Source organism: Marasmius oreades, chromosome 7 (assembly GCF_018924745.1).
Source record: "Marasmius oreades isolate 03SP1 chromosome 7, whole genome shotgun sequence".
Taxonomy (NCBI): Eukaryota; Fungi; Basidiomycota; class Agaricomycetes; order Agaricales; family Marasmiaceae; genus Marasmius; species Marasmius oreades.
This window is the reverse complement of record NC_057329.1, coordinates 1,463,556-1,488,780: the sequence shown is the minus strand read 5'-3', so window position 1 is coordinate 1,488,780 and position 25,225 is coordinate 1,463,556. Positions and strand designations below refer to the sequence as shown.

Here is a 25,225-nt window from a genome sequence, read left to right as displayed (position 1 = left end):
TAATAAATTTATAGCGATGTCGGGTTTTGCTGTTCCAAGTCTACTATCTAGAACAGAAGACACGCGGTGTCCGTTCATTGTTGAAAATTGACCACAACATGCTTAGAAGTTACCCCCAAGGCTCAGTACACCACCTTTCCTATTGCTGGATATGCACCTGGCATTGGTGGAGTAAGGGACTGACTCCTAGCCTGCTTGTGACGGCGACCCACTGGAGTACATACCACGATCTGACGTCAGGGGTACCCGCCAAGGTATTATAATGGTCCATTTCATCACTCCCCATATCCCACCTCCTTCCTTTAATTATGTCTTCTCAAATCTCATATCCTGAAAACAACAACGAGAACAACAACCAACGAACGGTTACCGACCCCGTCACTCACCGTCCCGTCACAATCCACGACAGTACTTCCATCGAGCTTGAAAGAATACCGCCTTCTCATGTCTCCAGAGAGCAGGACCAAAATGAACAGGATAAAGGAGAGGTGATGGACAGAGCTGTCGATGAGGAGTTACGCAAAGGGTGGTGGGCTGATTCCGCAGGTGCGGAGCGTCGAATGCGTACACAGGCTGCTTTGTTAGCTGCTGTCGCAGCAGGCCTCGGAGGGTTCATTAGTCTCACTCTGTCAAGATTTCTTTCGTGGTCGTTTGGAGCCAAGGCAGGAAGCATTTGGGTCGACCTATTCATTGGGAGCCTGGGGAGCACGCTACTAGCGCTTTGCGCAGGGGGTGTGGTGTTTTATTATGGTCAGGATGAAAAACCTCAAAGGTCCGAGAGGGAGAAGGACAATCAACAGGCAGGGGTGCGTGTTTCGTTACCTCCTCACTTACATATTCGCCTTCCGCTCATACACACCCGCAGTGGAGTAAGGATTTAACTCAGAAACACCCCGAAACCGCAGCGTGGCTCAACTCATTTCTCGATACACTATGGCCTATTGTCAACCCTGCACTTTTTACTCCGCTATCTGATATGCTCGAAGACGCGTTGCAAGCCACACTTCCCAAACTAATTCACGGTGTACGCGTTGCAGACTTTGGTCAAGGATCAGAATCTGTACGCATCATTGGCATGCGCTGGCTCGGTGGTGGAGATGACGAAGTTGACGAGGGCGACTTTGTCAATCTTGAAGTAGCAGTTAGCTATCACTTTCAGTCCAAAGGAGCCGATTCAAAGAGACCATCCGGCTGCATGCATGTGTTGACGCAGTTTTGGCTTCCAGGAGGTGTGGTCCTACCCGTTTGGGTTGACATTACTGGTCTGCTGGCCACTGCCCGTCTGAAACTACAGCTCACACCCAACCCACCGTTTCTATCGGTGATGACATTGACGCTCTTGGGAAAACCCAAAGTGACGACATCGGTAACACCGTTAGCCAAGAATTTCATGGACATGATGGATATCCCTGGATTGTCTTCGTGGGTGCAGGGTGCGATCGATACTGCGATCGAAGGTTACGTTGCGCCAAGGAGTCTCACATTGGACCTCAAGGCAATTTTGTCGGGAAGAGAGAAGATGGATACTGAAGCTATAGGTGTTCTTTTCGTATCCGTCATTAGAGCTCAGGGTTTCAAGACCGGTGACACGACCAAGGTGTGGAAGACGGACGCAGCAAGAAGTGGTGACCCTTACGTGACGGCTGGGTGGGGGAAATGGGGCAAGCCGCTGTGGTCGACGAGGTAATTGCTTTTTAATGCAATTTACAACCATATACTCATTGTGCACTACAGGATAATCCAGAATGAGAGCGAACCTGTCTGGGCAGAGACGAACTTCATGCTTATTACACCTGCAGAGCTAAATGCACAAGAAACCCTCCAACTTCAGCTGTGGGATTCTGGTATGTCTTGCCTCGCCGTGTGTTGATATTGTTCTTATTCCTATTATAGATCGCCTCACCGCCGATGATATCCTCGGGAAACTAGAAATTCCACTTCATGACTTGATTCACTCTCCCGAGACAAAAAACCGCATCAAGGAGCGCAGCGACGAGCTTATCGGTGATGACGGTTCGAAATGGCCTGGGCAGCTCATCTGGTCGGTGGGCTATTTTGGGAAAACCACTTTGCAGCAACATCTCGTCGATAAAGATGCCGACGCGAAAGAGATTGAGGAGAAGGTCAAGGCAGATGCTCGCAATAAGCTGCGTGAAGCTGAGGCTCGTAACCATGAAAGTAACCCGGAAATAAAGGAGCAGACTCAAGCGGATTTGTATGAGAAAACACAGGAAATTATGGCGGGCTCTCCTCCTCCCGCGGAATGGGCTAATGGGATTCTGAGCATCACAATTGACCAAATTGATGGTGTTGAGGTGCCGAATGTCCGCCAAAGTGGCGTGAGCTCAGGTATGGAGGAGGAGGACAGCGACGCATTGCCTAATCCGTATTGCACCATCATCATCAATCATGAAAGAGTATATCAGACCAGGACGAAAATGAGATCCAACAATCCTTACGTACGTACCCCGTTCCTTTGGGATGTTACATCCAACTAACCACCGCCAGTATAATGCATGCACTGAGAGGTTCATCAGGAACTGGAGGGAAACTGTTGTTATGATTGCTGTTCGAGACTATAGGCACCACGAAAATGACCCCTTACTCGGTGTGGTGGTTCTTCCCCTCAAGAAGATGTTCAAGGATCGGTGTCAGCTCACCGACTCGTTCCCGCTGGTTGGGGGTTTGGGGTTCGGGCGACTCAAGTGCTCGCTTCTGTTCCGAAGTGTGCAGGCCAAGCTACCGCGTCCGATGTTAGGTTGGGACGTGGGTACTCTCGAAATATACCCAGAGACAATCCGCCCATTAGCGGATTTGCCTGCAGAATTGACAGCTTGTCGAATGCTTCTTCGTACTCTGTACGGGCGAGGCAAAGTATACGCGAAACAGGACCGCAACGCGGGGGATGGTAGCGGGTGGCAATCCAAACACGACAGGCCTATACGATTGGCGGTCAAGAAGAGATTCTCCAGCTCTCTGCTAGTCCAATTTAGGAGGCGGGTACTCGGACCTGATCTTACTCCTGCTTTTGGAACGTTTTGGCTGCGCAATGTGCCCGACGGGGAAGGGTTCACGATCAAAATGGCTATCAGAAATAATAAGGGCAATGCTATGGAGAGGAGTAGGTTCAACGCTACTGAGGAGATCGGTGACAAGGTGGGGGAGTTGGAGATGAAGGTGAAATTTTGGCCCGGCTTAAACTCCTATCATCGACGTCTCGCAAGCAAGGATGCTGGGATTGCGGACTTGATGGATATTCTTCGTGCCACGGAAGATGAATCAGAGGGAATTGAGCGGTTTGTTGATCAGGATACCCAGGGTTCTTCCTCCTCCTCCTCCTCCTCCTCCTCCTCCTCCAGTGGCTCAGACAGCGAGAGTGAACATGACGGTGAAAGTAAAACGAAGCGTGGAGGGAGGTTCGAGGGCATAAAGGAAGGTGTTTCGGACTATGGTGACCGCAAGGATGAATTACACCGGAAACATAGAGGTGTGATGCAATGGGGTGCAGCGAGGAAGGTTGCGTGGCTCGGAAAAGAGGTGCAAGGTACTGCTAATGAAGTGACTCGGGGTCTGAAGAGCCGACTTACGCACCAGCAACGCGATGGTGGAGTTGATAAGGAAGTTTGAGAAACTGTATTATACCTTTCATTTTGGACTCTTACTTGGACTGATGCCTTACTACTGTACATCTACAATATTTACTGTATTTCAACCGCTATGGCTATGACAATGAATTCTTCGGTCTCGTCCGATGTGACTTCTCCGCAGACGCCGGATCCTCGGCCCCGGCGTCGGCCTTTGTCATTTGGCGTATTGTAAAGTATTGTGTAAACAGCGGACAACAACCGTGATAGAAGGTTGTTCCTTGACGCCGACGACGACGAGAATGCAAACGAATGCCGTCGCTGGTCCTTCATCTCTATATCTGCAGCCAGTAACACAACCCCCTCAACCTCAATACATCAAAAGTACCAATGATTTACTCGCTCAGTTCTGTCTTAACGATGCCTACGACAAGTATGTCAAACCCCCACCACCCACGGACCCGACATCTCCCAGTACTGCAGATAAAGGGAAGGGAAAGGAGACAGCTGCAACACCTGCAGGCGAAGCTCAGGACCAGGATGACGATGACGTGACGGGGAAAGGAGAGAAAAAGAAAAAGAATTCCTACAGACATCTTATTAAGGGTGTTCCTGGTACGCCACCCTTCGTACTCCGATTCTTCTTCTGAACTATCACTTTCATCTCTCAAGGGAAGCACTCTATGAAGAAAGACGACTATCTCATGACTACAATGCAAGTTCCTCCCAAGCAGCGCGTAACAATCGCGCCCTTCGACCTCAAGACTCAGACAGAAGCATTTGATGTCTCATTGGAAGGTCTTAAGGGCGTGCGTATAACGACTGTGTCGTATTTACTACTTCTCATTCTCTATGCAGTGGAACCAAGCTACACTCATATTAGAAAGTGCTCAGGCGAGAGAAGATCGGAAGAAGCGGGTAATACATCTCATCTTATCGCAACTTTTACCAGAGCTTCTGATCATCCGTACAGAAAGAACTCAAAAAACTTGCGAAAGCTCAAATGCAAGGTCAGGCAACCATGCAATCGCAGACAGTACAACCGCAACCTGGCACCTCTACTCCAAAACCTTTTACCCCTTCCTCTATCACCGCTGCTTCGGCATCCACACCTTCGTCACACCCACCTAGGACATCCACTCCACAACCACAACTTCAAAAATCCGTGTCCTCAACAACGCAGCGCCCTAATCCTCATGTGCATCCCCAACAAATACTAACCACCACACCTACATCTTCTACCATCCCAGCGCCCATAATACCTCGACCTAACTCCACCCCGAGCGCTGCAGTATCCGGTAATATCGTCCATCCCCCAAACCCGAGAAATCATGTGCCGTCACCGGTACAGGTACCAACACAGAAAGTAGGTACACCTATGAGATCGGCAACACCTACGGCCGCTTCCGCTGGCCATCATCCCTTGAGTGCGCCTCCTCTGAGCGCAAATACAGCTGCTTTCGGGACAGTATCTAGTGCATTAGGCCAAGCACCCAGAGGGAAGAAGAGGGAACTCGAGGAATCTAGTTATGGCCCACCATCACAACAGCATGAGTCTATGAATGGTCATGCCAACGGAATTCCTTCGACTCAATCGGCCTCGAAATCCATCATAGGAGTTCGGGCGGGAAATAACGGCGTACGGCCTAGGCCGATCAAGAAGCAGAGGATGGTGAGTATCTGGCTTTCATTCGCTTTCATCGGTTGTACGGCGTATCGTTTGAATGAAGTCGAGGAGTGGTTTTCGGTCTTTCGTCCTCTCCGTTGTTTTGTGTGACGCTCGTTTCTTTCGTCATGGGGCAGAGATGCTTGCTTGTTTTGTTCTTTCGCATTCTTTTGGCTCTTTTATTACAATGATTTTACTTCCTTTCCGAGTTTGAACCTACTTCCTCCATTTATAGGATGCACAAGGCCTTGGGAGGGAGACATCCCCTGTTCAGCAGCCAACGCCACAAGGGGTGTAGAAGAACAGCACCATCACCGTATTTGTCCTCCGTTTGTGCACCCGACCTCGAGCCATATCTAGGGAAGATATACACTCGTCGTTGAAGCTTTGGCTGTTTGTCTACTTATGGTCGTACCGAAAGGACACCTACGACGTGCAATGCAATGTCATTGCGTTGCGCCACCCTACCCCACCTCAGTTCCCAGGAACGACCGAGGTCCATGACTCGTCTTTGGTTGAATCGCCACATCCTTGTTCCACTTGGGATTCCTGAATCACCTTCGCCTCATCTCGAAGCTGAATTTTCTTCTTTCCCCCTTGTCGAACCATTACCATCCACATCCACTATTTTCATGAAACACAGCATTTTTCAGACCATACATCATCTGCAAATGACATTTGCGTAACTAGTTTACTTAGGATCCTTCATAAACCGATCTTTTGCTCACGTCTCTTCCTACGTTCATGTGGTGTGTCATGGATGGTAGTTACTTCCGCCTGTGCGATGGTCCATACGTAGTGATATCGTAATAGAGACAAAGAATAGTGCACCTGGCTCCTATTTTTGAAGATATAAATAGCGAATTCAAAAAGTCTTTGGTTTTATTTCAGGCTCAGTTGAGGACCCGTCTAGCGTGAACTTGTCGTACGCTAAAAAATAATTATCAGGACTTATTCAAACTCCGCCAGGCGCAAAAAGATGATACGGTTAAGGACGTCGCGCCGGACGATAGGACGGGGCGCCGGGTGTATTTAATAGAACGCTTGTGAACGCTTGTGTACTTAAGTGGAACATTGCAGGGAACACGCTGGAAAGATGGGAACAAAGGACTTGATTATTTATTTATTTATTTTAGATCTAAAAAATATTAGATTTTAATTCTCACGGCACGTGTTGCACACACATTTGGTACTGGGCATTTCAGTGAAGAACCTTCATTGAACTTACCAAACTTCACCTGCTACAACTTAAACATCACCGGTTTATACTAGTCTTTCGCACTTCGGTCATGGTTGGTTCATTTAAGTACTGATAGCGATATATAGCATATAACATTACATATGGCATGGTGCCATAAACTAGGTCGTAGCGGTCATAGATGAATTATAGATAGTGTCCAGAAGAGAATCATAATCCAAACGGGTATCAAAGATGAGCACAATAAAAGAGTAGGAAAAAAAACCATCACTTATCGTCTGCTATTAAGATTCGTGACGGATATATTGCTGATCCCACTTCCCAGCTCATAATTCTTCACACCCGTCATGCCGCCCGAGAGTCTTCCATCCTCACCCGCGATACCACCCCTCAAATACGTGTTACTTGCGTTCCTCTTCGAGTCCAATGAAATTGGACCGCCCTTCCCTCCGCCAAAGCTGTTGTGGCTACTATGTTTCTTCCCTTCCAAGAACGCATTGCCAGCCACGATCGGCATGCTTAAGCGTCTCATCCATCCTTTCTTCTCCGTTCGCGGAGTGGACATCACCGGAGAAGAGTTCATTGAGGTAGAGGTGATGCTGGTTACACTAGGATCGCGACTGCTTGAAGGGTGCTGGTCGTTTGTGTACTCTTCACCTCGGTTCCGATAAGGGCCGCGAGGAGACGCCGGGGGGACGAGATGGGTAGCACTGGTGGAGTACTGTGAATGTGGTCTCATCGGTGCTGTAGCTCCCAGCCTAGGAGATGCAGGGACAGGTGATGCAACTGTGTCCCCGTTCGTACTATACGTTTGTCCAGAATGACCTTGTTGAAACGATAACTGGCGTTGTCTGGGTTTCGCGATATCGAGACTCGAGGAAGCATTGACAGTCTGCAGAAGGTTGGCACGCTCCTGCGCCAGTTCTCTTGCACGCTGCTCAATATCTTGCTCACGACGTCTCAACTCCTGTTCCTTCTCCCTGAATTCCATCTCCACCATCTGTTCCATTCGCTGTTGATGTCTACGGCGAGCAGTAAACTCGTCGTCCCCTGCCGCGGCAGCTACAGGGTTACTGGTAGACTTATGATTCGTGGTCACCGTCGGTTCTCGTTCCCGCTCCCGGTAGGAAGTTTCACGCGATTGCCGTGAGGCGGTGTCAATGGAAGGTAGAGGTCGCGCACTAGGGGGGGATACTGGTCGGTCATACTTCGAGGCAAGGTTGCTTACACTCTGTGGTATTCGGGGTATATCTTTCGTATGTGGAGGGGATGGAGTCTCGGGCTATCATAGAGACATCGGTGTTATGATAGTGTTGAAGGAGAACGGACAACGTACACTGTAAGAATATCGATTCCTCATGGCGGCCACTATACTTCCGTTGCTAGCACCTGTGTCTGATCTTTCTAATTTGTTGGGTCTTCCGTCAATACTGGTGCCAGGTTTATGAGTCGGAAATGTCCCTAACCCCTCTGTTGTGTGGTCACCTCGTCCATGTGTCCGTGAAGGAAATGGTATATCAACGGATGACACTGGCTCGGCATTTCTATATGTGCTTGGGTCCAAAGTCTCCGCACGAACAGCTTTGGGACGAGCTGTTAACTGAGGACTAGATTTCACATCGCTTGAAGGCTCTTCGATAACGTCTGCCTGCATCTGCGTTGGTCTGTCCTGAAACTTGACCCGTACTGGCGACGGATTGGGCGATACTCCGGGTGAGATAACAGGGGATTGAGACTGCGATGTCATTTCCTCGGCGGCTTCCTCGGCTTCAGGAACGGGTGAACGACGATCTATCGACTGTCTACTAGTAGGGAAGGCAATTTGGGATGCGGAGGATGATTGAGACGGCTGTTGTTGCTGTTGACGTTGTGACATTGTAGGTGGGAGAGGATAGTGCGTAGGCGGAGAAGGGAAAGCAGATAGTGATCTCACAGAACCAGTCGTGTCGTCTTGGTACTTCTTCGAGAGATTGAATGAAGTGGGCGGTATCGACTCTCCACCTATTTTATTTCCGCCAACGACAGATGAGTCATTATAGCTATTGTATTGACGTTGTGGAGACTGTTGTTGCCCAGAAGTTCCGTCAATTGATCCTTCGAACGTAGGTGTACTAGTTCCTGTGTGGTTACCTGTATAATCCTGGGGTTGGTGTTGTTCCTGTTCAGGTTTGACTCCCTTCCTTATTCCCTGAGGTTGAGAACGATCGTCCTCTTCTAGGCGATTGGCCGGGATCGAATGGTCGACGGGTTCGCCCAACTGTTGAGGAGAATCAATATCCGGAAGATCCTGAGGAATTGGTCCTGTCCATCCTCCTTCGCAAAATGCTCGCCACTGGCCTAACTTTCCAATCGTGGGAGAAAAGCGCCGCACCCCTTCGCAAGCCCTCGTCCATTCTGCGTCGGCGACTCTTGATATGCAGGCTGCAATGCTGTAAGTCGTGGAGCTATGGCGCTGAGAGGCCAACAAAGTATGGTTGCTAAGATCGAAATCCATTTCGCTGGAGTTAGGTCCACCCTTTCCGTAATAATTTCAATACCCACTATTTCTCCTGCGATATCTCTGGACCCATTGCACTGATAAGATTGATGTAGCGAGCATGTTCTTCATTGGCTTCACGAGGGCTTCTTTTCGCTTTCTTCTCGTATAGTTGACCTGTATTAGATTGAGCTTAGCTTGAGAATTCTTGTGTTAATGGACAAAGGATCTACCCGCTTGCTTTATCTTATTGTTTGCAGCGGCTATTCGCTCGTCATGGGCCTTTTCCTCCTTCTAAGAGATTGCACGTATATTAGACAGGGTGATTGAAACCTGAGACGTCGATTTACCGCTAATTTCTTGAACCATTTTTTGACCTCCTCGCTAATGGCATCATACTCTTTATCGGCTAGCTTCGCGAACTTGCTATCAACCTCGTTTAAAGCGTCGTATATGGTAGCACTGGCATTCAAGGCATTGGCTATAAATGGTGAGCGAACTGTCGCTATGATTGGGATAAGGACGCCGGTACCTGCGATTTCACCAGTCACTCTCATTCCAGCTGTTTCTCGCAAAGCCTTGGACAGCTTCTTCTGAAGAGCAGCGATAGCTCCAGCAGCTTCACAGTAGTCGTTGAAGACAGACAGAAGGTTCTCGATAGACTTGCATGATTTATGGATGTCCGCCCGCACCGCGAGGGCTGGTTGATTGTTGGCGGACATCTTTTTGTCCAAGGGTGAAATTCCATGAGCGGCTGTTGCAATCAAGCTCCCTGTCTGCTAATTACAATCATTCCCACACCTTCAGATAAGATAAGATTGCAGAGTCCGACCTTCCCTTACGTCAATGAGCAAACCACATTTAGGTTGCTCATATGTCTCAACATTGAAGACAAGAAAAGACGACTTTGGCTTTTGTAGTACTCTGCGGGTCGCAGGCATCCGATACCCTTTCAAAATATCACGCTTCCCATAACGACTGGTTGTGGGCATCATGGTGGTTACGGCGTGACATTTTTGGGCGTTGTTCTGAACTCCGTTGTCCACTCAAACGCGTGAATACAGATTTGCACAATCCAGGTGTGTTTTGGTCTTTCAGTGTCAACGAAGGATAATACCACTTGGGGAGGTACCTCCGGTATGTCGATTACCTCAACCAGAATTCTCTCCCTTATTGATAGACTCGACTTGGAACGAAGTACACGCCTTCAACCAGATTCGGCGTCACTCTTTACACCGCCAGTTGTTGACTCGACAAAATGTTGCGTAGAAGGATCTTGTATCGAGCCACATACTACTAAAACAAGTGGTTGGTTCTAGCGTGTTGGCTACATCAAACGGGAAAGAAATGGGCGTGCGAGTACCAGTAGTCGGGGGATGATAGGACTAATAATGATTCAAGTTCGCGCCGAGGCTCAGGAGAAGATATTATTACACACGGGGCACGGATGGTAAAAAGTCGAACGCTACCTTACCACTGACCCTCTTGGTAATGGACTTGGACCTTCATACAGGCATTCAAACCCGGTAGAGGGGGGGGGGGGGGGTTGTTACGGGCAACTTGTAGGTTTTGCATAATCACAAATACAAGCCCTCAGGAGTGCCTTCATTCTTTCTATATAGAACCTGGATTCAAACGTATTAACTGGTGCACCGTACTTGATCGCGCAACCAACACATACCTTTTCCCTGGCTGACGTGAAGTCCACCTTCGTGACTCTCATTCTTCGTTCTCTCAGCGCCAATAAACCCGCTTCTGTGCACACTGCCTTAATATCAGCACCGGACAAATCATCCTTCGTCATTACGAATTCTTCAAGATCAACATCTTCGCTAAGGCTCATACGAGATGTGTGGAGTCTATCGGGAAAACGTTAGTACCAAGACAATTGCCCTTCGAGCCCTTGAGCAACATACTTAAAAATGTGGCGCTTAGTCTTCACATCGGGGAGAGGGAATTCGATTTTACGGTCAATACGACCAGGTCGGATGAGTGCGGGGTCCAACGACTCAATCCTATTGGTAGCCATTATAACTTTCACATCACCGCGGGTATCGAACCCATCCAGTTGATTGAGAAGTTCCAACATGGTTCGCTGAATTTCACGCTCTCCTCCAGAAGTCGAGTCGTAACTGGGGGGAAAGCGTCAAAGACCGATTCCAGAACAAAATTGACACTACTCGCCGCTTGGTACCAATAGCATCGATCTCGTCAATGAAAACGATACTAGGTGCATGCTCTTCTGCGACACGGAACAGTTCTCTGACGAGTTTAGGACCGTCTCCAAGATACTTCTGGATCAGCTCTGAACCCACAACTCGCAAGAACGTTGCAGAAGTCTGATTCGCGACAGCTTTGGCGAGAAGCGTCTTCCCTGTCCCGGGCACGCCATACAGGATGACACCCTTTGGAGGCTTGATACCCATCTCTTCGTAAAGCTCAGGATGTGTGAGGGGAAGCTCGACAGATTCCTAGGCGCAATATGAGCATCCTGAATGACACCAAGAAGGGGAACAAACCTTGATCTCTTGTATCTGCGCATCTAGACCACCTATATCCGCATAACTTTCCGTAGGCGCCTTGTCGAGCTTCATAACGCTAACCATGGGGTCTGCGTCGTCCTGGAGAACACCGACTATAGACTGTGTCTTGTGATGAAGTAGAACTTGGCATCCGGGTTCCAACAAATCCTTGTCTACGTAGGACATTATAGTCACATAGAATTCCGGGCCCGACGCTGTGCTGATAATTGCATGGTCGTCGTCAATGATTTCCTCTAGCGTTCCTACAGCCATAGGACTTCCTCGCAGGTCGTCCACTTTCGACCGATCTTCCTCAAATTTCTCCTCCCTAGACTCAGGCTTCGCACGCTCTTGGTTCTGGATGAACTCTTCCTCGAGAAGTAGGTAATCTTTTATACGTTCTAATTTGTATAATCGCAGACGGCATCGAGTGGTGGGATAAACATCGGGAAGTTTAGAGGCGGCAGAAGGGCCACGTCGTTTCTTCTTTCCTACTCTCGTAGGTAGTGGTGGTTCCCATTTCTTCTTCTGCGGTTCCTTTTTGTCCTTGTCCGATTGCTGGTTCCCTTGGCCCTGGCCGGGAGGTGGTATTCCAGAAGGTGTATTTCCCTAAAGAGATATCAGTAAAATTTCTTGTGAAATCGAAATATGGAGCGCGAACCATGTTGTAGTGCTAAAGGAAGAGAAGGATATTTGAAGACTTTGTGGTGGGACGTGAACTAGACGCGTCAGTGTTCCCAATTAGTCGTGTGTGACCTCAGAGTTACGAAACTGTGATATCGTGACAATTTCCATTTTCAGTACGCATGCATATGCCACGCACGGAATTTTTTTTTTTTTTTGTTTTCTGCAGATTAACGTGTCACAAGCCGTCTAGTGCTAAGACACACGGGTGTGCTCCTTGAGTGACACCAGTCCTTCTCCTTTCCTTCCCCTCTGCCCATGTCTCTGGTGAGCTCCTGATCCCTTTGTTGTGTAGCTGTTGGTATAGGTGTCGTGTGTAAGTAGTATGTTATGGAATTTAGTTAGCCCGAAGGCATGTTGTGGACAATAGTATGGAAAAATAAAATAAGATGGGAATTGTGGGCGTTCATGGGTTGCGTTCTCGTGCAGGTGGTCTGGCTCTGTGTGTGGGTTTGTCTATCCCTCTCCTTGTGGCTCGTCTTCGTTGGTGTTGGTGTCAGTGTCGAGTGGTGGTTCCAGTGTTGGTAGTTCAGGGATCCGATGTGGGTGTCCTGTTGGTGTGAAGGCGCCGGACGCCTCCACGAATCTCCCAAGGGCTACAATACCCTCTTTGGTTCCGAAAATTTCCGGTAGTGAGATGTCACGAGAGACCTCCCGTAGTAGGCCCCTGTGTGCAGAGTACAATGGGCATTCCTGTAGGATATGTTCCTGTGTCTGTTTAGGCTCCTCCCCGCACGGGCAGTCAGTGTCCTTGTCAGGGTGGAATCTCTCCCTGTACTCTCCTGTGAATGAATGCCCAGTCCTGGACTGGATTACCCTTCCAAATACTTCCCGGCCCAGCAGTAAGAACCGTTTGGTTGGTTTCAGCCTGGGTTCGAACCGGTTTGTGATGGCGAAGTGGCCAGTCTTGGTATCATTCTTCCACTCTCTTAGCCACTCCTGCTGTGCTCTTGCTCTTGCTCTGCGTAATGTGTTCGATCTGGTGACCCCAAAGGGGGCTGTCCTTGCCAGTCCTGTCGCCTGTTTTGCCAGTTCATCCGCTCTCTCGTTTCCTTTTATTCCCTTATGTGCCGGGCACCACGCAATCGTGACCTTGTTTTCCTCCCTCCTGTCCATGAATGTGGACATGTCTCTGTAAAATTGGTTCGCGTAGTATTGACCTGGTTGAGGTCGTTGGCTGAAAATGGATTTCCCGGCTGATACGTTGTCTGCAAAGAAGTGTATATGAGTGATCCGAGGTAAACGTTGACAGACACTCCCTGTGAGTTTTGCCCCAATGCTCAGGGCAGCCATTTCCGCATCGTAAACCTCTGCTCTCCTGCCTAGGCCCAGTAGCCTGGATTCTATTTCTCGCCCTTTGTGATATATCACGACTGCGGCTCCCACTGCCGGGAATCCGCCTTTCTTCATCAGCGATCCATCTGAATACACCACTAGAGAGTATGGGTCTGTCGCTAGCTTTTCTGCAAGGAGGCAGTGTGCCTGCACTGCATGTTCTTTCTCGTCCTTGTCCCGGGGTATCGATAGTTCGAGGCGTAGCTAGGGCTCCTATCGGATCAGATGATCCGCCAGCATCCGAGCGATGGGTTCTCGGATGCGGATGGCGGATGGGCTCTCTGGCAACCATCATCCGGCGGATGCCATCCGAATTATCCGAGGATGAACGGCAGATGGCAAGTGGATGGGTCACATGTGCTTGCCGGGCTGTATTTACCTATTTGTACACTGTAAAAATGTTGAAATGTATCAAAAGTATATTCATTTTAATTACATGTCATACCATTTAACCATTTGGGGTTTAAATCAAAAGGTACATGCTTGCAGCTGATGGCCAGCGGCAAGATATGACGACGTGGCAGAAAAATATAGTCACGGGAACAAAACACCACTGAGAGGCGCAGTTAGGCGCCGATCTGCCAATCATCCGACAGATGACAGATGATATCCGCCGGATGCGGATGGTCCTTTTTGGTAGGCCCATCCGAACGGATGGATCCGAATCCGATCCGAATCCGATCCGGTAGGAGCCCTAGGCGTAGCTTGCCATTGAAGTCGTGGGCTGTCCGATCCCATGGTGCTGCAAGGAACGGGTTGAGGCGTTCGTGGTTGGCTGCTGTTCGTTGTGCTAGGTTTGTGAGCGGGGTTGATTTCCTCATATTTGACACTGCGTTCGACTTTCTTGCTGGTAATGGTGGAGGTTCGAGTCGGGCATCTGCTTGGTTATTGAAGCTTAGGCTCCTCCAGTGGGGTGGAAGTCGTTGTAGAAGGGGGTGAGATTGGGGGAGTTTGTTTAGGCGAATGGCCGTCTTCTTCAGCCGCAGTTCGACTAGATGTTTTATGGGAGGGATTGATGATTCGATCTCCAGGGCACATGTTGGGGTGGTTCTGAATGCTGCGCATATCAGTGGTAGGGCTCGCCGTTGTACTTTCTCAAGAGGCTTGATCTGGTACTGGCATCCTTTCCACCAGGACGTGGCTGTGTATAAGAATTTTGGCTGTACGCCTGCAATGTACAGCTGTCTCATTTTCGTCTGGTGTAGTCCACGTATTGTGTTCGCTAGCATGGTTATGCTTGAGATTGCAGCCTCACAAGACGCTGCTATGAGTTTGACGTGCTTATCAAACCGGAGTTTCCGGTCAAAGAAGACACCTAGCCATCTTATGTAGCTGGTCGGGGATACTGTTCGGCTAGTGTTATCTGCATCGCGGTTGAAGACTATCGATGGAGAGGAGTTTTGGTCTCGTTTTCTGCGGGTGTAGTGCATCAGTTCTCTTTTTTCAATGTCAGGAGCCAGACCTGCTTTAGTGAGCCAATCTTCCACTTTGTAGTATGCCTTCTTCAGTATCTTGCAGTTGAACTCCAGTGATTCCGACACAACAAAAATTTTGCCGTCATCTACGTACATAAAGAGGGTGAGGTCAGTGGTGTGGTGGATGTTATCTGGGGGAACAATATTGTGCTCCCTTTGTAGGAGGTCCAGGAGGTCGGCTGTGTAGAAGGCTGCCAAGATCGGGGATGCTGGCGATCCTTGTGGGATACCATTTTCCACTGGTTTCATTTCCCCCCTCTTTCCGTCAATGCATACTGCTGCTTCTCTGTTTGACAGGAAGCTGGCCACCCACTGAACTTCCTCTAGTGGGATCCGTTGTCGTCGTAGTTCACAGAGAAGACAGTTGTGGTTGACGAAGTCAAAGTAACCTTTGATGTCGAATGTGAGTGCTGATACAGCTTTGCCATGGTTCCATGCGGCGTGCACGTCGTTGACGAATGCGAGAATCACGTCTTCTGATGAGCTGTGTGAGCGTCCTCCAAACTGCCTGTCAGGTACCAAGCCTAGTTGGCCTGCTCGGAATGTCAGTCTCCTTGCTATGATCTTCTCCAGAAGTTTTCCGAGGCATTCAAGTAGCGTAATAAGTCGGTAGGACCGTGGCTTAGAGAAGTCTTTCTTTCCCGGTTTCCGGAGGGCGACTGCTATAGCCTTCCTCCAGTTCTTCGGGTGGTATCCAGCCTGAAGGCATTTCTTGATCAGTGCGGCAATGTACGTTTTTGCTAGCGGGGTGTGCCATGCCCACTTCACGACCTGGTAGGAGATTTGTGAGTATCCGGGAGCTGATGTGTTACTCGCCTCTCGTAGCGCCTCTTCAATCTCATTGTCCATTATTGGTACAAATGGCAGGTCTCTTGTGTCTCTTGCGTGAAGGTCCGCTTCTTCCTGGTTTGGGAGATCGCGTGGTGCTTGATATAGTTCAGTATGTATCGCCTCGCACTTCTCGGCGTGTGTCGTTGCCTTGGGTGTATTGTCCCCTTGGTAAATTGGAGGTGTTGGGTAGTTTCGGTTTCCTGCTGACCAGTCTGTAAATTCAAAAATCTCATGTCCCTTGGCTGCGTTAAGCTTCTCCTCCGCCCATGCCTTTACCTTATGTTTGGCTAGCTTCTTCAGCCATCTGCGTAGTCGTTTGATTTTCCCCCGTATTTCCATGGCTTCTGGTGTATTCGGATCCTGCTGTTCTGCCTGTTCCATCCTCGTTTCTGCTATCTCTGTCCTCACATTTGCTAGATCTTGGTCCCACCACGGTTTTGCTTGAGGGTTGTTAGACTTGGGTTTCGCTACCTGGTCCAGTGTCATCTGTAGGGTGTTCGTCAGTGTTGATTCAATCTCATCGAGTTCTAAGGGAGAGAGAGTTTTGTCCTCAAGGGTGAGCCCCAGTAGTTCCTCTTTCTCCTGTAACGCTTTGGTTAGAGTATCATTGAACTTCTCCATGTCAATGTCCTTGAGGTTGTACCGGACTCCAGCTATGTTCTCAACTTCTTCCGATCCTTGGTCTATGGTGAACGTAATTCCGTAGTGGTCTGAGGTGCCTGCCAGGGTCGGGTCTATGAACCAGTCCCGCTAATGCGACTTAGTTGACTATGCTACAAGGTTCTTTTTGCACTTTAAAACAGTGCTACGGAGCGATATTTATCGTATTAAGAACTAGAGTGAGCCCGAATTGCTAGTTAAAGCTAGTGCCGCTAGTAGAATGTGCCGTAGACGCAGCTAGACCAGTTAGAGAGAGCCGTAGATCGTGTCAGAAAACTGTATGACCGTTCGAAACCTGTAGAACACTATGAGCAGAGGACTTAAGCGGTGATTCACCGAGTTCTACTCTCTACATTCTACTATGCACTGGCATATCAAGGGATTGTACTATTAGAAGACTTGTAGTCTTCACAGAACCGTTTGTAGCAGAACTTAACAAAGTCAAAAGACCTTCATACTAGGAGTACCTACTTCTACAGGGGATTTAGTTGACAAGAAATCGGACATAGGACCACGCAGACTAGGAGAAATTTGATATGACCGTAGATCAAGTCCCGATCTAAGGAAAAGACAAAAAGACATGATACAGATCCCAGATCACAGATAGAGTACCTAGGAACCGGGCAGGAATGAACAACAGATCTCGGAGTCCACGCTGTTCATGTGCTACGGCGATTCGGAACTCTGGATCCATATGCTGGAACTACTTGGACACACAAAGTCCATATGATTTGATAACGTCGAAATGCAGGATAAGGTCCGTAGGCAGGAAATACCATATGGTACGCCTATGTAGGTCCATTCTACATGCTGAAACAAGAATGAAGAACGGTCCAGATTGGTCCAAAACATATGATTCGAATACGGAAAAGCTCCGTAGACAAGATTCTGCACATGTAGCAGTCCCTAGCGATAAGACTCCGCATGGATTCGTAGCTACGGTGCATTATTTTTAGAGATAGAACAAGTAGAGATAGGATTACAAAGCTAGCGTAGAAGTAGTATAAAAGCAGCTCATGTATCCGTAGATAAAAAGTACTACCCATGCGTAGGAAAGTCCTGAGTGGGTTGCCCATGAGTAACTGCTCTTGAGTAACTGCTCTTGACACCAATAGAGAGATTTGCCCTGTCTTTGTGCAGTGAAACGATAAGATTTGATTTGAACTATACGAGACTGTCGAGGTCAAAACTAGAGAACTATCTGTCCGTAGGCCGCCGAGGTCTTGATTACTGTTTCGTGATCCGTCGAGGGTCTTAGCGTTCGTGTCCGTCGAGGGCAATAGTCTCCAATCGTTCGAATTAGTCTTACCGTAGACGAAATTCATAGTCCCACTTAGTCCACTGGACAATAAACAGAGCCCCTACAAACCTTAGAATCCCGTAGCTGTGGTGTTTTTACACTTGCAGTTACACATTGATTTCATAAGAACTTCATAAGATACTGAGACTGTGATCTTGTGCATAACCTTTGCCAAGCAGTCCACCCTTGCAATCTTTCCTGGTGTGTAGAGTTATTGATAGACTTTACACGGAGGTTTACTAGTTTTTGGGTTGATTTGGTGTTGGTGCTACTCCCGTAGCTCTGATATTAGGTTGACTCTTGAGTGGTATACTTCGCCCATTACCGCAGAACGTCGTTTCCGGTGGTGAGGCTGTTGGCGAATGACACATCAAGTACTGATGCGCGTTCACCGCCATGTCGAGCTGGGTGTGTGATCCTCCCTTTGTTGTTCAGTAACGACCATCCATTCTCCTGAAACCAATCTCCCACTGATGTAGTGAGGGGGTCTCCATCTCCCAGTCCGGCTGCCCATAGCGGGTGGTGTAGGTTGAAGTCGCCAGTAATGATAGTAGGGTTTTCAAAGTTGAAGTCCATTCGCTGTAGCCGTCGAAGGATTCCTTGTTCTCCATGTTCACGGGCATTGTATATGTTGATGATTGAGACTATGTGATGTCCTGGCTGGTGTACGTCGAGCCATTGTATGTATGGGTCTTCGATAATGTCGGTGCAGAGTTCCACCGTGAAGTCTTCTCGGTGTCTGATGTAAGCCATCGTGGGTGGTCTGGGATCATCTGGGCTACGTGATGGTACTGGGAGGATGGGTATCCAGCCTGCCATGCTTGGCGGTCCATTTTTTCTTGCTCCACTTTTCTTGTCGGTACCGATGAATCCCCATGGCGGTTCCTGTAGGATGATAATGTCAGCTGGGTTGTCAATCTGGTTGAGAATGAGGAGGAGGTTTTGTTTGTTTTTCTGCGTGTTGAGTTGCGCTACTCGGATTGGCCTCGTTGAAATGTGTTGTGTTGTACAATTCATTGGGAAGGTCCAGGGGTTTGGTGTACGTTGTTGAGATCCATGTCAATGTCATCTAGCGCTGCAAAGCGGTTGGGCGTGCTCACGCCGGTAGTGGTGGTGGCGGCCGGTGGAGTGTTGACCTTGTTGATCTTCTTTGTGCGACTTCTCTTCGGACCTGCAACTTGGTAGGGGGTCCCTTTTCTGATTGCCGCTCTTTCGTTCGTACGTGCTGTGCCGAATGCATCCAGTCGGATTGGGCACCTTCGGCTGTTAGCTGCATGGTCTGTATTTTCTTTTCCTGCAGATAGACAGTTAGTACAGCATAGGTCGTGGTCACAGCACATCTGTTCAGTTTCCATATATCCTTCGCTCTCCTTGATTGCTTGGCATTTTGTGCACACCTCCATGTGTGCTGTTTCGGTGTGTTCTCTTGAGGCGCATAACCTGCAGGGCTCCTTCGCCTTGCATGTCTTGCGGTGGTGTCCCATGTTCCAACAGTTGTTGCATTGGCAGACCGGTGGGCGGTCCTGGTATGGGCGTATGTCGCAGTATCTCCCGAAGACTGCGAGGCTCTTGGACTTGATTATTTTGTTGGCACTTTCTTCTGAGTCAGTTCCGAATATGAATGAGGACCTACGGGTTCCTTGGGCCATGAGATCCTCCATTGTTCTTGTCCATCGGGGTTCCATGGGAATATGTTCGTCTTGATGGAGTTTTGACACCGTTGCGTTGTTCTTGGTCAGTTCTGCCATGAGAGTTGCTGGCGCGAATATGTACCCGAGGCGGTCCATTGTTGGTACATTGTCCACTTGGATCTTGAACCATTTCTTGTCGACGTAGATCTTCAGCTCATAGAAGAGGTTGTCCCGTAATATGCCTTTCCTGATGTCTTCTTCGAAGGGGAGTAGGTCGGCGGCAGCTTGGTCTTCCCTCACATAAACGATGAGGCTGCTGTTTGCCCGGTTGTAGTTAACCGCTACAACTGTCGGTGGGTCACCAAGACCACGGCTGGAGGCGGCTGACGTTATGCTGAGGTTGAGGCGTTCTGCCAGGGCTCGAGGGTCCTCTTTGTCGTCCTCTTTCACTCCTGTGTGTAGGAAGCGGACGACGAGTCGGGAGGGGTGATGCGCGTCGGTGGAGCGTGCGGGAGGTTTCGTATTTGGGTTTTTGGTTGGAAGCGTGGGCTTGAATGTCGGTCCCAGGGTTGTCGTCGATTTGTGAGTTGTCGTGGTATTGGTGTGGTCCGGTGAATGGTCTCTTGCACCCTGTGTGTTCGTTTGGTTCTGCGTCAGTAGATGGGTTAGCTCTGCGTTGCGGTTCTTGAGTCCGTCGACCGCGTCGAGTATTTTCTTTTGGGTGGACCGTATCTCGCTGTTCTGTTCCTTGAGTGATGTTACTTCTTCTTGGAGTCTATTGTTGGTGGTGACCAGGGTTCTTATAGCTTCGTTGACTTCGTGTACTGATGCGGCGGTGCTTTGTACCCAGGTGAGTATGTTGCCTATGTTGCCCTGGATGTCGCTCGCTGTGCCGAGTACGACATTTTCTAGGTGGTCGAAGTGTTGGTGCGGTGTCGGGGTGCTGTCGAATAGCAGTCTCCTGGCTTCTTGTTCTGTATTTAGGAGGCTTCCCTCGTCCCCTTCCAGCATGGATTCGTCGTCTTCTAATAGTCGTTGGTCGTTGGTCGCTGGAGTGGGGGAGTCGATTCTCTTTTCGGGTCTGTTCGTGTTGTCAGTCATTGCTTTTGTCGGCGAGCGCCTACCTGTATCGTTCTTTTCTCTTCCTCTCTTCATCCCTAGTACGCTCTCGTTGATCTTGGTAGGGGATTTGGTTATCATCGACTTTGCGTGTTCGAGAAAGCTCGTGCTTGGCGTGTTGAATCTTCTTTGATCTTTTGATTTCTGGCCTGCAGGACTTTGCCTGCTGGGGGTACGGCTTCTACTGTGATTAGCCATGTTTTTATTGCCTCAGTACAACTTTTGGCACTCTTTCTCGTCTGTGGATGCCCTCGATTTAACCGTGGGAAAACTGGACGAGGTGGAGGCGCGTGTCATTCAACGCTGCGCCAACTCAACCATAACCATGTCCGTTGCTACACCTCGAACGGCAAATACACCCTTTACGGCGAACTCACAGTTTATTCAAGCAGGTGAAATCTACTTCTATGTCGTTGGTGCACGTACAGCTGAATGAATTCTGGATGTAGACGACGATGATGATCTTGACGAGGAGCACATCCCCGGTTTCGCTCATCCATCCATGGGACCCCCTTCTCCGCAGCCTGACAAGGGAAAGTCTCGTGAAAGCGAACCAGAACGGCTTGCTCCTCCTTCAGGCAACGGAAGCGCACCGCCAGGACTCTCAGGAAACATAGGAAGTTCCACCGGCGGAAGTTCGCAGTCGCGAAATGCGAGGCAGAATGTTGGAGGAATTCATGTGGAAACGCGGTAAGTTCTTGCAATTTTGTTCGAGGATTCCTTCGACGTAAAAAAACAGATCCACTGTTGCAGACACTCTTGACGAACCAATTACAACAACAATTGTGAATATCCATTCTTCGTGTTCTTTGAATGATCCATTCATTTGTCATTGAAGGCTCGCGACCTCCTGTCTATTTACTCAAAGCTGATTCAAGTTGTTTATCCTCGTCGGGCTAGTGGACGCGAAGTTCTGAGGTTCGCACATTACTGATACTTTCGCCCCACGAACTGACTTTCATACAGGGACTGGGATCTATGGGGGCCACTCGTTCTCTGTCTACTTCTCGGTATCATGCTGAGCGTTAACGTGAGTATCTGGAAAGCTCGACCCATTCCATCGACCGACTTCTCCATCTATACAAGGCACCATCAGATCAATCACTCAGTGTGTTCTCCAGTGTCGTAGTGGTATGCTCTTTGGGTGCATTGACGGTAACGGTGCAAGCTAAAGTATGCGATTGACTACCTTCACCCTTTCCTTACTCATTATACTCTTGTAGCTTCTCGGTGGAAGGGTGTAAGTCGTCCAGGTTGATATTAGGTTATTTTCTTCCTCTAAACGGACAACGTCAGATCCTTCTTCCAAGGTCTTTGCGTTCTCGGGTACTGCATAGCTCCCCTCGATATCGCTGCTCTAGTGTCGTGTTTTGTCCGTATAATCTACGTACGAGCCCCCGTCACTCTTTTGGCTTGGGCCTGGTGTATATGGGGTAAGCCCCCTCGGACCCGTATTACCCAGTTTTGACCGAGAACTCACTCTACGTCCAGCTGCTGTAAACTTTCTAGACGGAACTCAGATAGAACAACAACGGATTCTGATGGCTGTATACCCTTTGTTGTGAGTTCAATCCTGTACCATTTGTTCAGCACTCACGATTGTCCTTCTAGGTTGTTCTACTTTGTCCTGGCATGGATGATACTCATACAGTAAAGCGTATTATGCACAATGCCATGTACCATCTCCTTCAAAATTGTGCAATGTACAGCTCCTTTCATGGAGGTTTATTCATACTATTATAAGATTACACATGGGTGTCGAAAGGTATATAGGTATATATTGTATCGCAAATGGGAGGTCAGTAAGGAATCGGTTTCAAAAAATCCGATGATGTCGGCGGGTGAGGAGCGCTAGATCCACTGAGACGTTCGTGCACCTCACCGTTTCAGCAACTTTTCGTGCAGCTCGGCACCTTTCAGCCTAGCGCGTAGATATTCCAATCTCGCCTCATACCGGCAAATAACTTCTTTCCTCCTCTTTCGCACGTCCAGCACTAGCGGGTCAATCTCATCTTCGCCTCCTCTCCCTCGTGTCATACCATCCGACACGCTTGGTCGACGTACTACATCGGCCCTCACCTGTCGTTCTCCGGCGACGGCAGTCAGGGGAAGGTGCCCGGTGCTCCGATTTGAAGTTGCACTATTCAAGGCATCTTTGGCGACGGATAGGAAAGAATTGGACCGGGAACGGGAAGACAATAGGGAGGACATAGACCCTTTCCGGTTGAGACGGGGACGCTGCATTCTAGAAGCCTGAGAACGTTGAGACTCCGTAGCGTATAGGGTTGCTGAATTCAACGACGAGGAAGAGTTCTTGGTTTTGAGAAAAGACGGAGAGTGAAGGGCGGACGAACGAGAAGCGATGGTTCGGCCGCTCTGCGAGGAACTCGAAGTGGAGATGATATTGGTGATGGATGGTTTTGAAGTGGAGGCTGATCTCAAGTTCCGTGGCGGAGATAATGGGGTGGAAGGCCAGTTTGCGCTTATGATGGTTTCTGCAAGGGGGGGTTGTACAGAAGACCGATCCCTGTATGCTTTCGTAATCACAGAACGTTCTAGGTCGTTGAGAGCATCTATGAGACGTCTACCCTCTTCAACCAATTCCGACATGGCTTGTCGGATGTCGGTCGTGGTATTTAGTTCTCCATCTTCAAAGATATCGTCGCCGGTGATGGCAGTAGTCACATCAACCTTTGAGAATGACGCGTTTCGTTGGGGATGAGTAGAACTTGAGGGACTTAGTGGTGGGGAGAATGTGCGGGAGCTGAGACTCGTTTTTCGGGAATGGGAATGAGATGAGACAGTGTCAGAACCCGAACGTGTGGAGATCAAGTCGCTGGATTTCCTCGGTAATAAACGGGGTATGATGGTTCTGGACTTGTCCTGAGACTCGTAGTAGCTAGATTTCGATTCCTTCGACAACTTTCGCCCTCTAGTAGCGCGTCGTATTATATAGGCGACGCCTGCAGCAACAGCGTTCTGTTTCGCGCAAGGCTGAGTGTGTGGCTGACCTGGAAAAGGTAATTCGGATTTTGGGCCATTCACAATTGCAAATTCGACTTGTTTCTTCCCAGGTAGATCTACGAATAACCGTTAATGAATACCGTGGTAGAACAAGACTACAGACGCACCTGGCCCAGTGAGCTCCATAGTAGTAATCGGAAGTTCATGGCTTTCTAGAGGGATAACATGGGATTCGACGGGAATGATGGTGGTATCAGAAAATCGTTGAAAGACATCTTGACGAAGAAGTCGATATTCGTCATCACTGGTAAACTATTCAGCGTCAAGGCAGAAAACAGGGGAAACGGGAGCTCACTTGAGAAGGCCTTGAGCATGGGAAGCTGCCAGCTCGTTGAGGCGCTGGGCGAGGGCCATGGGTGATAGTGAATGACAGAAGACAGGATGGAATTTCGGTTAGGGGGGTGCCTGCAAGCGATCACGACTTTCCGTTTCCGGCTTCAAAGAAATCCCGCGAAACTCTAGTGCTCCCAAGCGGATCCGGTCTACCTGCCATTCCAAGTCGACTTTCTTGATCCTTGACTGAAGAGGATACATTCCATTCATTAGGACACCGCGAATGAATGATCGCATGATGCTGGTCCTCTGTTTTCGTCTGAAAAATCATGACCGTTGATCTAGCATGTTGCGCCCAATGTGGCATCAGCGGCACATGGATAGAATATCCAGTTCCAGTTACCACGGAGGATCAGAGCAGGAGGGCTGACGACGTTTCTCAACGGGGAGTCGTCGCTCGACGCTGACCCTTATTTGCGTATATTTGCGTATAACAGCGAGTCTTATCGATCGCTTCGTCCGCTACGCTTCGTCCAGTAGCTTTCGCCTGAGGCAGCCGTCGTGATTAACCCTCTACACCCGCATCCAAAATCTGTCACTGACCATTGGATATGGACAGGATCACAGGGATCAATCATTGGTGCCGTTTCCCGTGTAAATTTAACCTTAGTTTCTCTCATGTACTTATTCCGAGTTTGTAGGATCTGTGCTTTTTAGACCTTTGCTATCCATATCAACGAATTTAGACAGCTTGAACAACTGGCAGGCCCATCATCACAAGCCACGGAGTGTGCGTTCGACTCGCTATGTTATTAAACCTATCTTTTCCTTCTAGCCATCATGTACTTCTCTGATGCTAGAAGCTCCTGAACTCGATTTTGTGGCCCAGTACATAAATCATCTTGGACCAACGCTTTATAATTTCCCAATCACCAGTTTCCGCGGATGTTACAAAACGAGATCCCGATCGTCCATATCAATTACTCGATCTAGTGTCAGTTCGATGGGCTCTCCTCTCTCTTTAAATTCTCGACTTTCTATACGATAGCCTGGAAATGAAAAGGAGAGGCGGCGGAGGTGAGTTTATCTCACTTAACCAAGTTGACCTACGTGCAGAAACTCATCAGGCATATTCTCCCTGTCAAACCCAATATTCTTGAACTGCCATTACGTCTATCAATGACAGGCCCCCGGACAACTCTTCTGAAGCGCCATATAATGTTCAGACCGCCCTTTAACCCTCTCGATTGATTTTACTGGCAGTTCAAGTTAAAGCTCGGAACGAGATGATTATGAAAGTTGAAGAGACTTGAATTTTCATGATACCAGGTCCAATCACTACTACACACCAGCATAATGCCTTCCCAACTTCTGTTTGGGAAACGACCGTTTGACACCCAGTCATTTCGACCGGACAACCGAATTTACACCAACGGTTCAAGATAGG

General features: G+C 48.9%; 7 protein-coding genes across 9 annotated transcripts; 3 read left to right on the top strand and 4 right to left on the bottom strand.

Annotated features, from left to right (window-relative positions):
- The first annotated feature begins 27 nt into the window (after nucleotides 1-27).
- On the top strand, nucleotides 28-3,746 carry E1B28_011204 (uncharacterized protein). Its single transcript, XM_043156215.1, has 5 exons — nucleotides 28-806; nucleotides 866-1,683; nucleotides 1,735-1,844; nucleotides 1,894-2,459; nucleotides 2,509-3,746. The coding sequence occupies exons 1-5, from the start codon at nucleotides 309-311 to the stop codon at nucleotides 3,625-3,627; spliced, it is 3,111 nt and encodes a 1,036-aa protein (XP_043006000.1). The 5' UTR covers nucleotides 28-308; the 3' UTR covers nucleotides 3,628-3,746.
- A 103-nt stretch (nucleotides 3,747-3,849) lies between these two features.
- E1B28_011203 (uncharacterized protein) lies at nucleotides 3,850-6,155 on the top strand. Of its 2 annotated transcripts, XM_043156213.1 has the most exons (5): nucleotides 3,850-4,199; nucleotides 4,257-4,393; nucleotides 4,443-4,502; nucleotides 4,558-5,256; nucleotides 5,486-6,155. In XM_043156213.1, the coding sequence occupies exons 1-5, from the start codon at nucleotides 3,887-3,889 to the stop codon at nucleotides 5,546-5,548; spliced, it is 1,272 nt and encodes a 423-aa protein (XP_043005998.1). In that variant the 5' UTR covers nucleotides 3,850-3,886; the 3' UTR covers nucleotides 5,549-6,155. The 2 variants fall into 2 exon arrangements, with proteins under 2 accessions (XP_043005998.1, XP_043005999.1); XM_043156214.1 differs by having other exon boundaries at nucleotides 4,558-6,155.
- A 379-nt stretch (nucleotides 6,156-6,534) lies between these two features.
- Nucleotides 6,535-9,673, bottom strand: E1B28_011202 (uncharacterized protein). Its single transcript, XM_043156212.1, has 6 exons — nucleotides 9,457-9,673; nucleotides 9,275-9,405; nucleotides 9,158-9,218; nucleotides 8,990-9,101; nucleotides 7,785-8,925; nucleotides 6,535-7,730 (listed from the first exon to the last, which is right to left on the bottom strand). The coding sequence occupies exons 1-6, from the start codon at nucleotides 9,644-9,646 to the stop codon at nucleotides 6,720-6,722; spliced, it is 2,646 nt and encodes an 881-aa protein (XP_043005997.1). The 5' UTR covers nucleotides 9,647-9,673; the 3' UTR covers nucleotides 6,535-6,719.
- Nucleotides 9,674-10,294: 621 nt separating this feature from the next.
- On the bottom strand, nucleotides 10,295-12,178 carry RPT2 (ATPase of 26S proteasome regulatory subunit 4). Its single transcript, XM_043156211.1, has 7 exons — nucleotides 12,108-12,178; nucleotides 11,444-12,055; nucleotides 11,109-11,395; nucleotides 10,841-11,056; nucleotides 10,606-10,783; nucleotides 10,394-10,549; nucleotides 10,295-10,337 (listed from the first exon to the last, which is right to left on the bottom strand). The coding sequence occupies exons 1-6, from the start codon at nucleotides 12,108-12,110 to the stop codon at nucleotides 10,502-10,504; spliced, it is 1,344 nt and encodes a 447-aa protein (XP_043005996.1). The 5' UTR covers nucleotides 12,111-12,178; the 3' UTR covers nucleotides 10,295-10,337; nucleotides 10,394-10,501.
- Nucleotides 12,179-19,075: 6,897 nt separating this feature from the next.
- Nucleotides 19,076-20,463, bottom strand: E1B28_011200 (uncharacterized protein; the record flags this gene model as incomplete). Its single annotated transcript, XM_043156210.1, has 2 exons — nucleotides 19,076-19,305; nucleotides 19,365-20,463. The coding sequence occupies 2 exons, from the start codon at nucleotides 20,461-20,463 to the stop codon at nucleotides 19,076-19,078; spliced, it is 1,329 nt and encodes a 442-aa protein (XP_043005995.1).
- On the top strand, nucleotides 19,955-22,199 carry E1B28_011199 (uncharacterized protein). Of its 2 annotated transcripts, XM_043156208.1 has the most exons (11): nucleotides 19,955-20,114; nucleotides 20,169-20,873; nucleotides 20,931-21,171; nucleotides 21,221-21,266; nucleotides 21,320-21,399; nucleotides 21,448-21,511; nucleotides 21,568-21,654; nucleotides 21,705-21,721; nucleotides 21,778-21,914; nucleotides 21,973-22,042; nucleotides 22,093-22,170. In XM_043156208.1, the coding sequence occupies exons 2-11, from the start codon at nucleotides 20,678-20,680 to the stop codon at nucleotides 22,133-22,135; spliced, it is 981 nt and encodes a 326-aa protein (XP_043005993.1). In that variant the 5' UTR covers nucleotides 19,955-20,114; nucleotides 20,169-20,677; the 3' UTR covers nucleotides 22,136-22,170. The 2 variants fall into 2 exon arrangements, with proteins under 2 accessions (XP_043005993.1, XP_043005994.1); XM_043156209.1 differs by having other exon boundaries at nucleotides 20,092-21,171; nucleotides 22,093-22,199.
- E1B28_011198 (uncharacterized protein) lies at nucleotides 22,200-24,281 on the bottom strand. Its single transcript, XM_043156207.1, has 3 exons — nucleotides 23,801-24,281; nucleotides 23,613-23,749; nucleotides 22,200-23,561 (listed from the first exon to the last, which is right to left on the bottom strand). Exons 1-3 carry the CDS (start codon nucleotides 23,857-23,859, stop codon nucleotides 22,360-22,362), a joined length of 1,398 nt encoding a protein of 465 aa, XP_043005992.1. The 5' UTR covers nucleotides 23,860-24,281; the 3' UTR covers nucleotides 22,200-22,359.
- Nucleotides 24,282-25,225: the final 944 nt, after the last annotated feature.

What these genes read in the sequence shown, in the direction of transcription:
- E1B28_011204 (XM_043156215.1), top strand. Translation starts at nt 309, where the DNA reads ATGTCTTCTCAAATCTCATATCCTGAAAACAACAACGAGAACAACAAC. An exon ending in AAGCCGCTGTGGTCGACGAG is followed by an intron (nt 1,684 to 1,734) that starts GTAATTGCTTTT and finishes TGTGCACTACAG; the next exon opens with GATAATCCAGAATGAGAGCG. An exon ending in TGAGATCCAACAATCCTTAC is followed by an intron (nt 2,460 to 2,508) that starts GTACGTACCCCG and finishes AACCACCGCCAG; the next exon opens with TATAATGCATGCACTGAGAG.
- E1B28_011203 (XM_043156214.1), top strand. Translation starts at nt 3,887, where the DNA reads ATGCAAACGAATGCCGTCGCTGGTCCTTCATCTCTATATCTGCAGCCA. An exon ending in TCTTATTAAGGGTGTTCCTG is followed by an intron (nt 4,200 to 4,256) that starts GTACGCCACCCT and finishes TCATCTCTCAAG; the next exon opens with GGAAGCACTCTATGAAGAAA. An exon ending in CATTGGAAGGTCTTAAGGGC is followed by an intron (nt 4,394 to 4,442) that starts GTGCGTATAACG and finishes TTCTCTATGCAG; the next exon opens with TGGAACCAAGCTACACTCAT.
- E1B28_011202 (XM_043156212.1), bottom strand. Translation starts at nt 9,646, where the DNA reads ATGTCCGCCAACAATCAACCAGCCCTCGCGGTGCGGGCGGACATCCAT. An exon ending in CAATAAGATAAAGCAAGCGG is followed by an intron (nt 9,102 to 9,157) that starts GTAGATCCTTTG and finishes AATCTAATACAG; the next exon opens with GTCAACTATACGAGAAGAAA. An exon ending in GAGATATCGCAGGAGAAATA is followed by an intron (nt 8,926 to 8,989) that starts GTGGGTATTGAA and finishes TTTCGATCTTAG; the next exon opens with CAACCATACTTTGTTGGCCT.
- RPT2 (XM_043156211.1), bottom strand. An exon ending in GATGCTATTGGTACCAAGCG is followed by an intron (nt 11,057 to 11,108) that starts GCGAGTAGTGTC and finishes CTTTCCCCCCAG; the next exon opens with TTACGACTCGACTTCTGGAG. An exon ending in ACTAAGCGCCACATTTTTAA is followed by an intron (nt 10,784 to 10,840) that starts GTATGTTGCTCA and finishes TTTTCCCGATAG; the next exon opens with ACTCCACACATCTCGTATGA.
- E1B28_011199 (XM_043156208.1), top strand. Translation starts at nt 20,678, where the DNA reads ATGTTTTTATTGCCTCAGTACAACTTTTGGCACTCTTTCTCGTCTGTG. An exon ending in CTCACAGTTTATTCAAGCAG is followed by an intron (nt 20,874 to 20,930) that starts GTGAAATCTACT and finishes TTCTGGATGTAG; the next exon opens with ACGACGATGATGATCTTGAC. An exon ending in GTATCATGCTGAGCGTTAAC is followed by an intron (nt 21,512 to 21,567) that starts GTGAGTATCTGG and finishes CATCTATACAAG; the next exon opens with GCACCATCAGATCAATCACT.
- E1B28_011198 (XM_043156207.1), bottom strand. Translation starts at nt 23,859, where the DNA reads ATGGCCCTCGCCCAGCGCCTCAACGAGCTGGCAGCTTCCCATGCTCAA. An exon ending in CATGCTCAAGGCCTTCTCAA is followed by an intron (nt 23,750 to 23,800) that starts GTGAGCTCCCGT and finishes ATAGTTTACCAG; the next exon opens with TGATGACGAATATCGACTTC. An exon ending in TATGGAGCTCACTGGGCCAG is followed by an intron (nt 23,562 to 23,612) that starts GTGCGTCTGTAG and finishes GGTTATTCGTAG; the next exon opens with ATCTACCTGGGAAGAAACAA.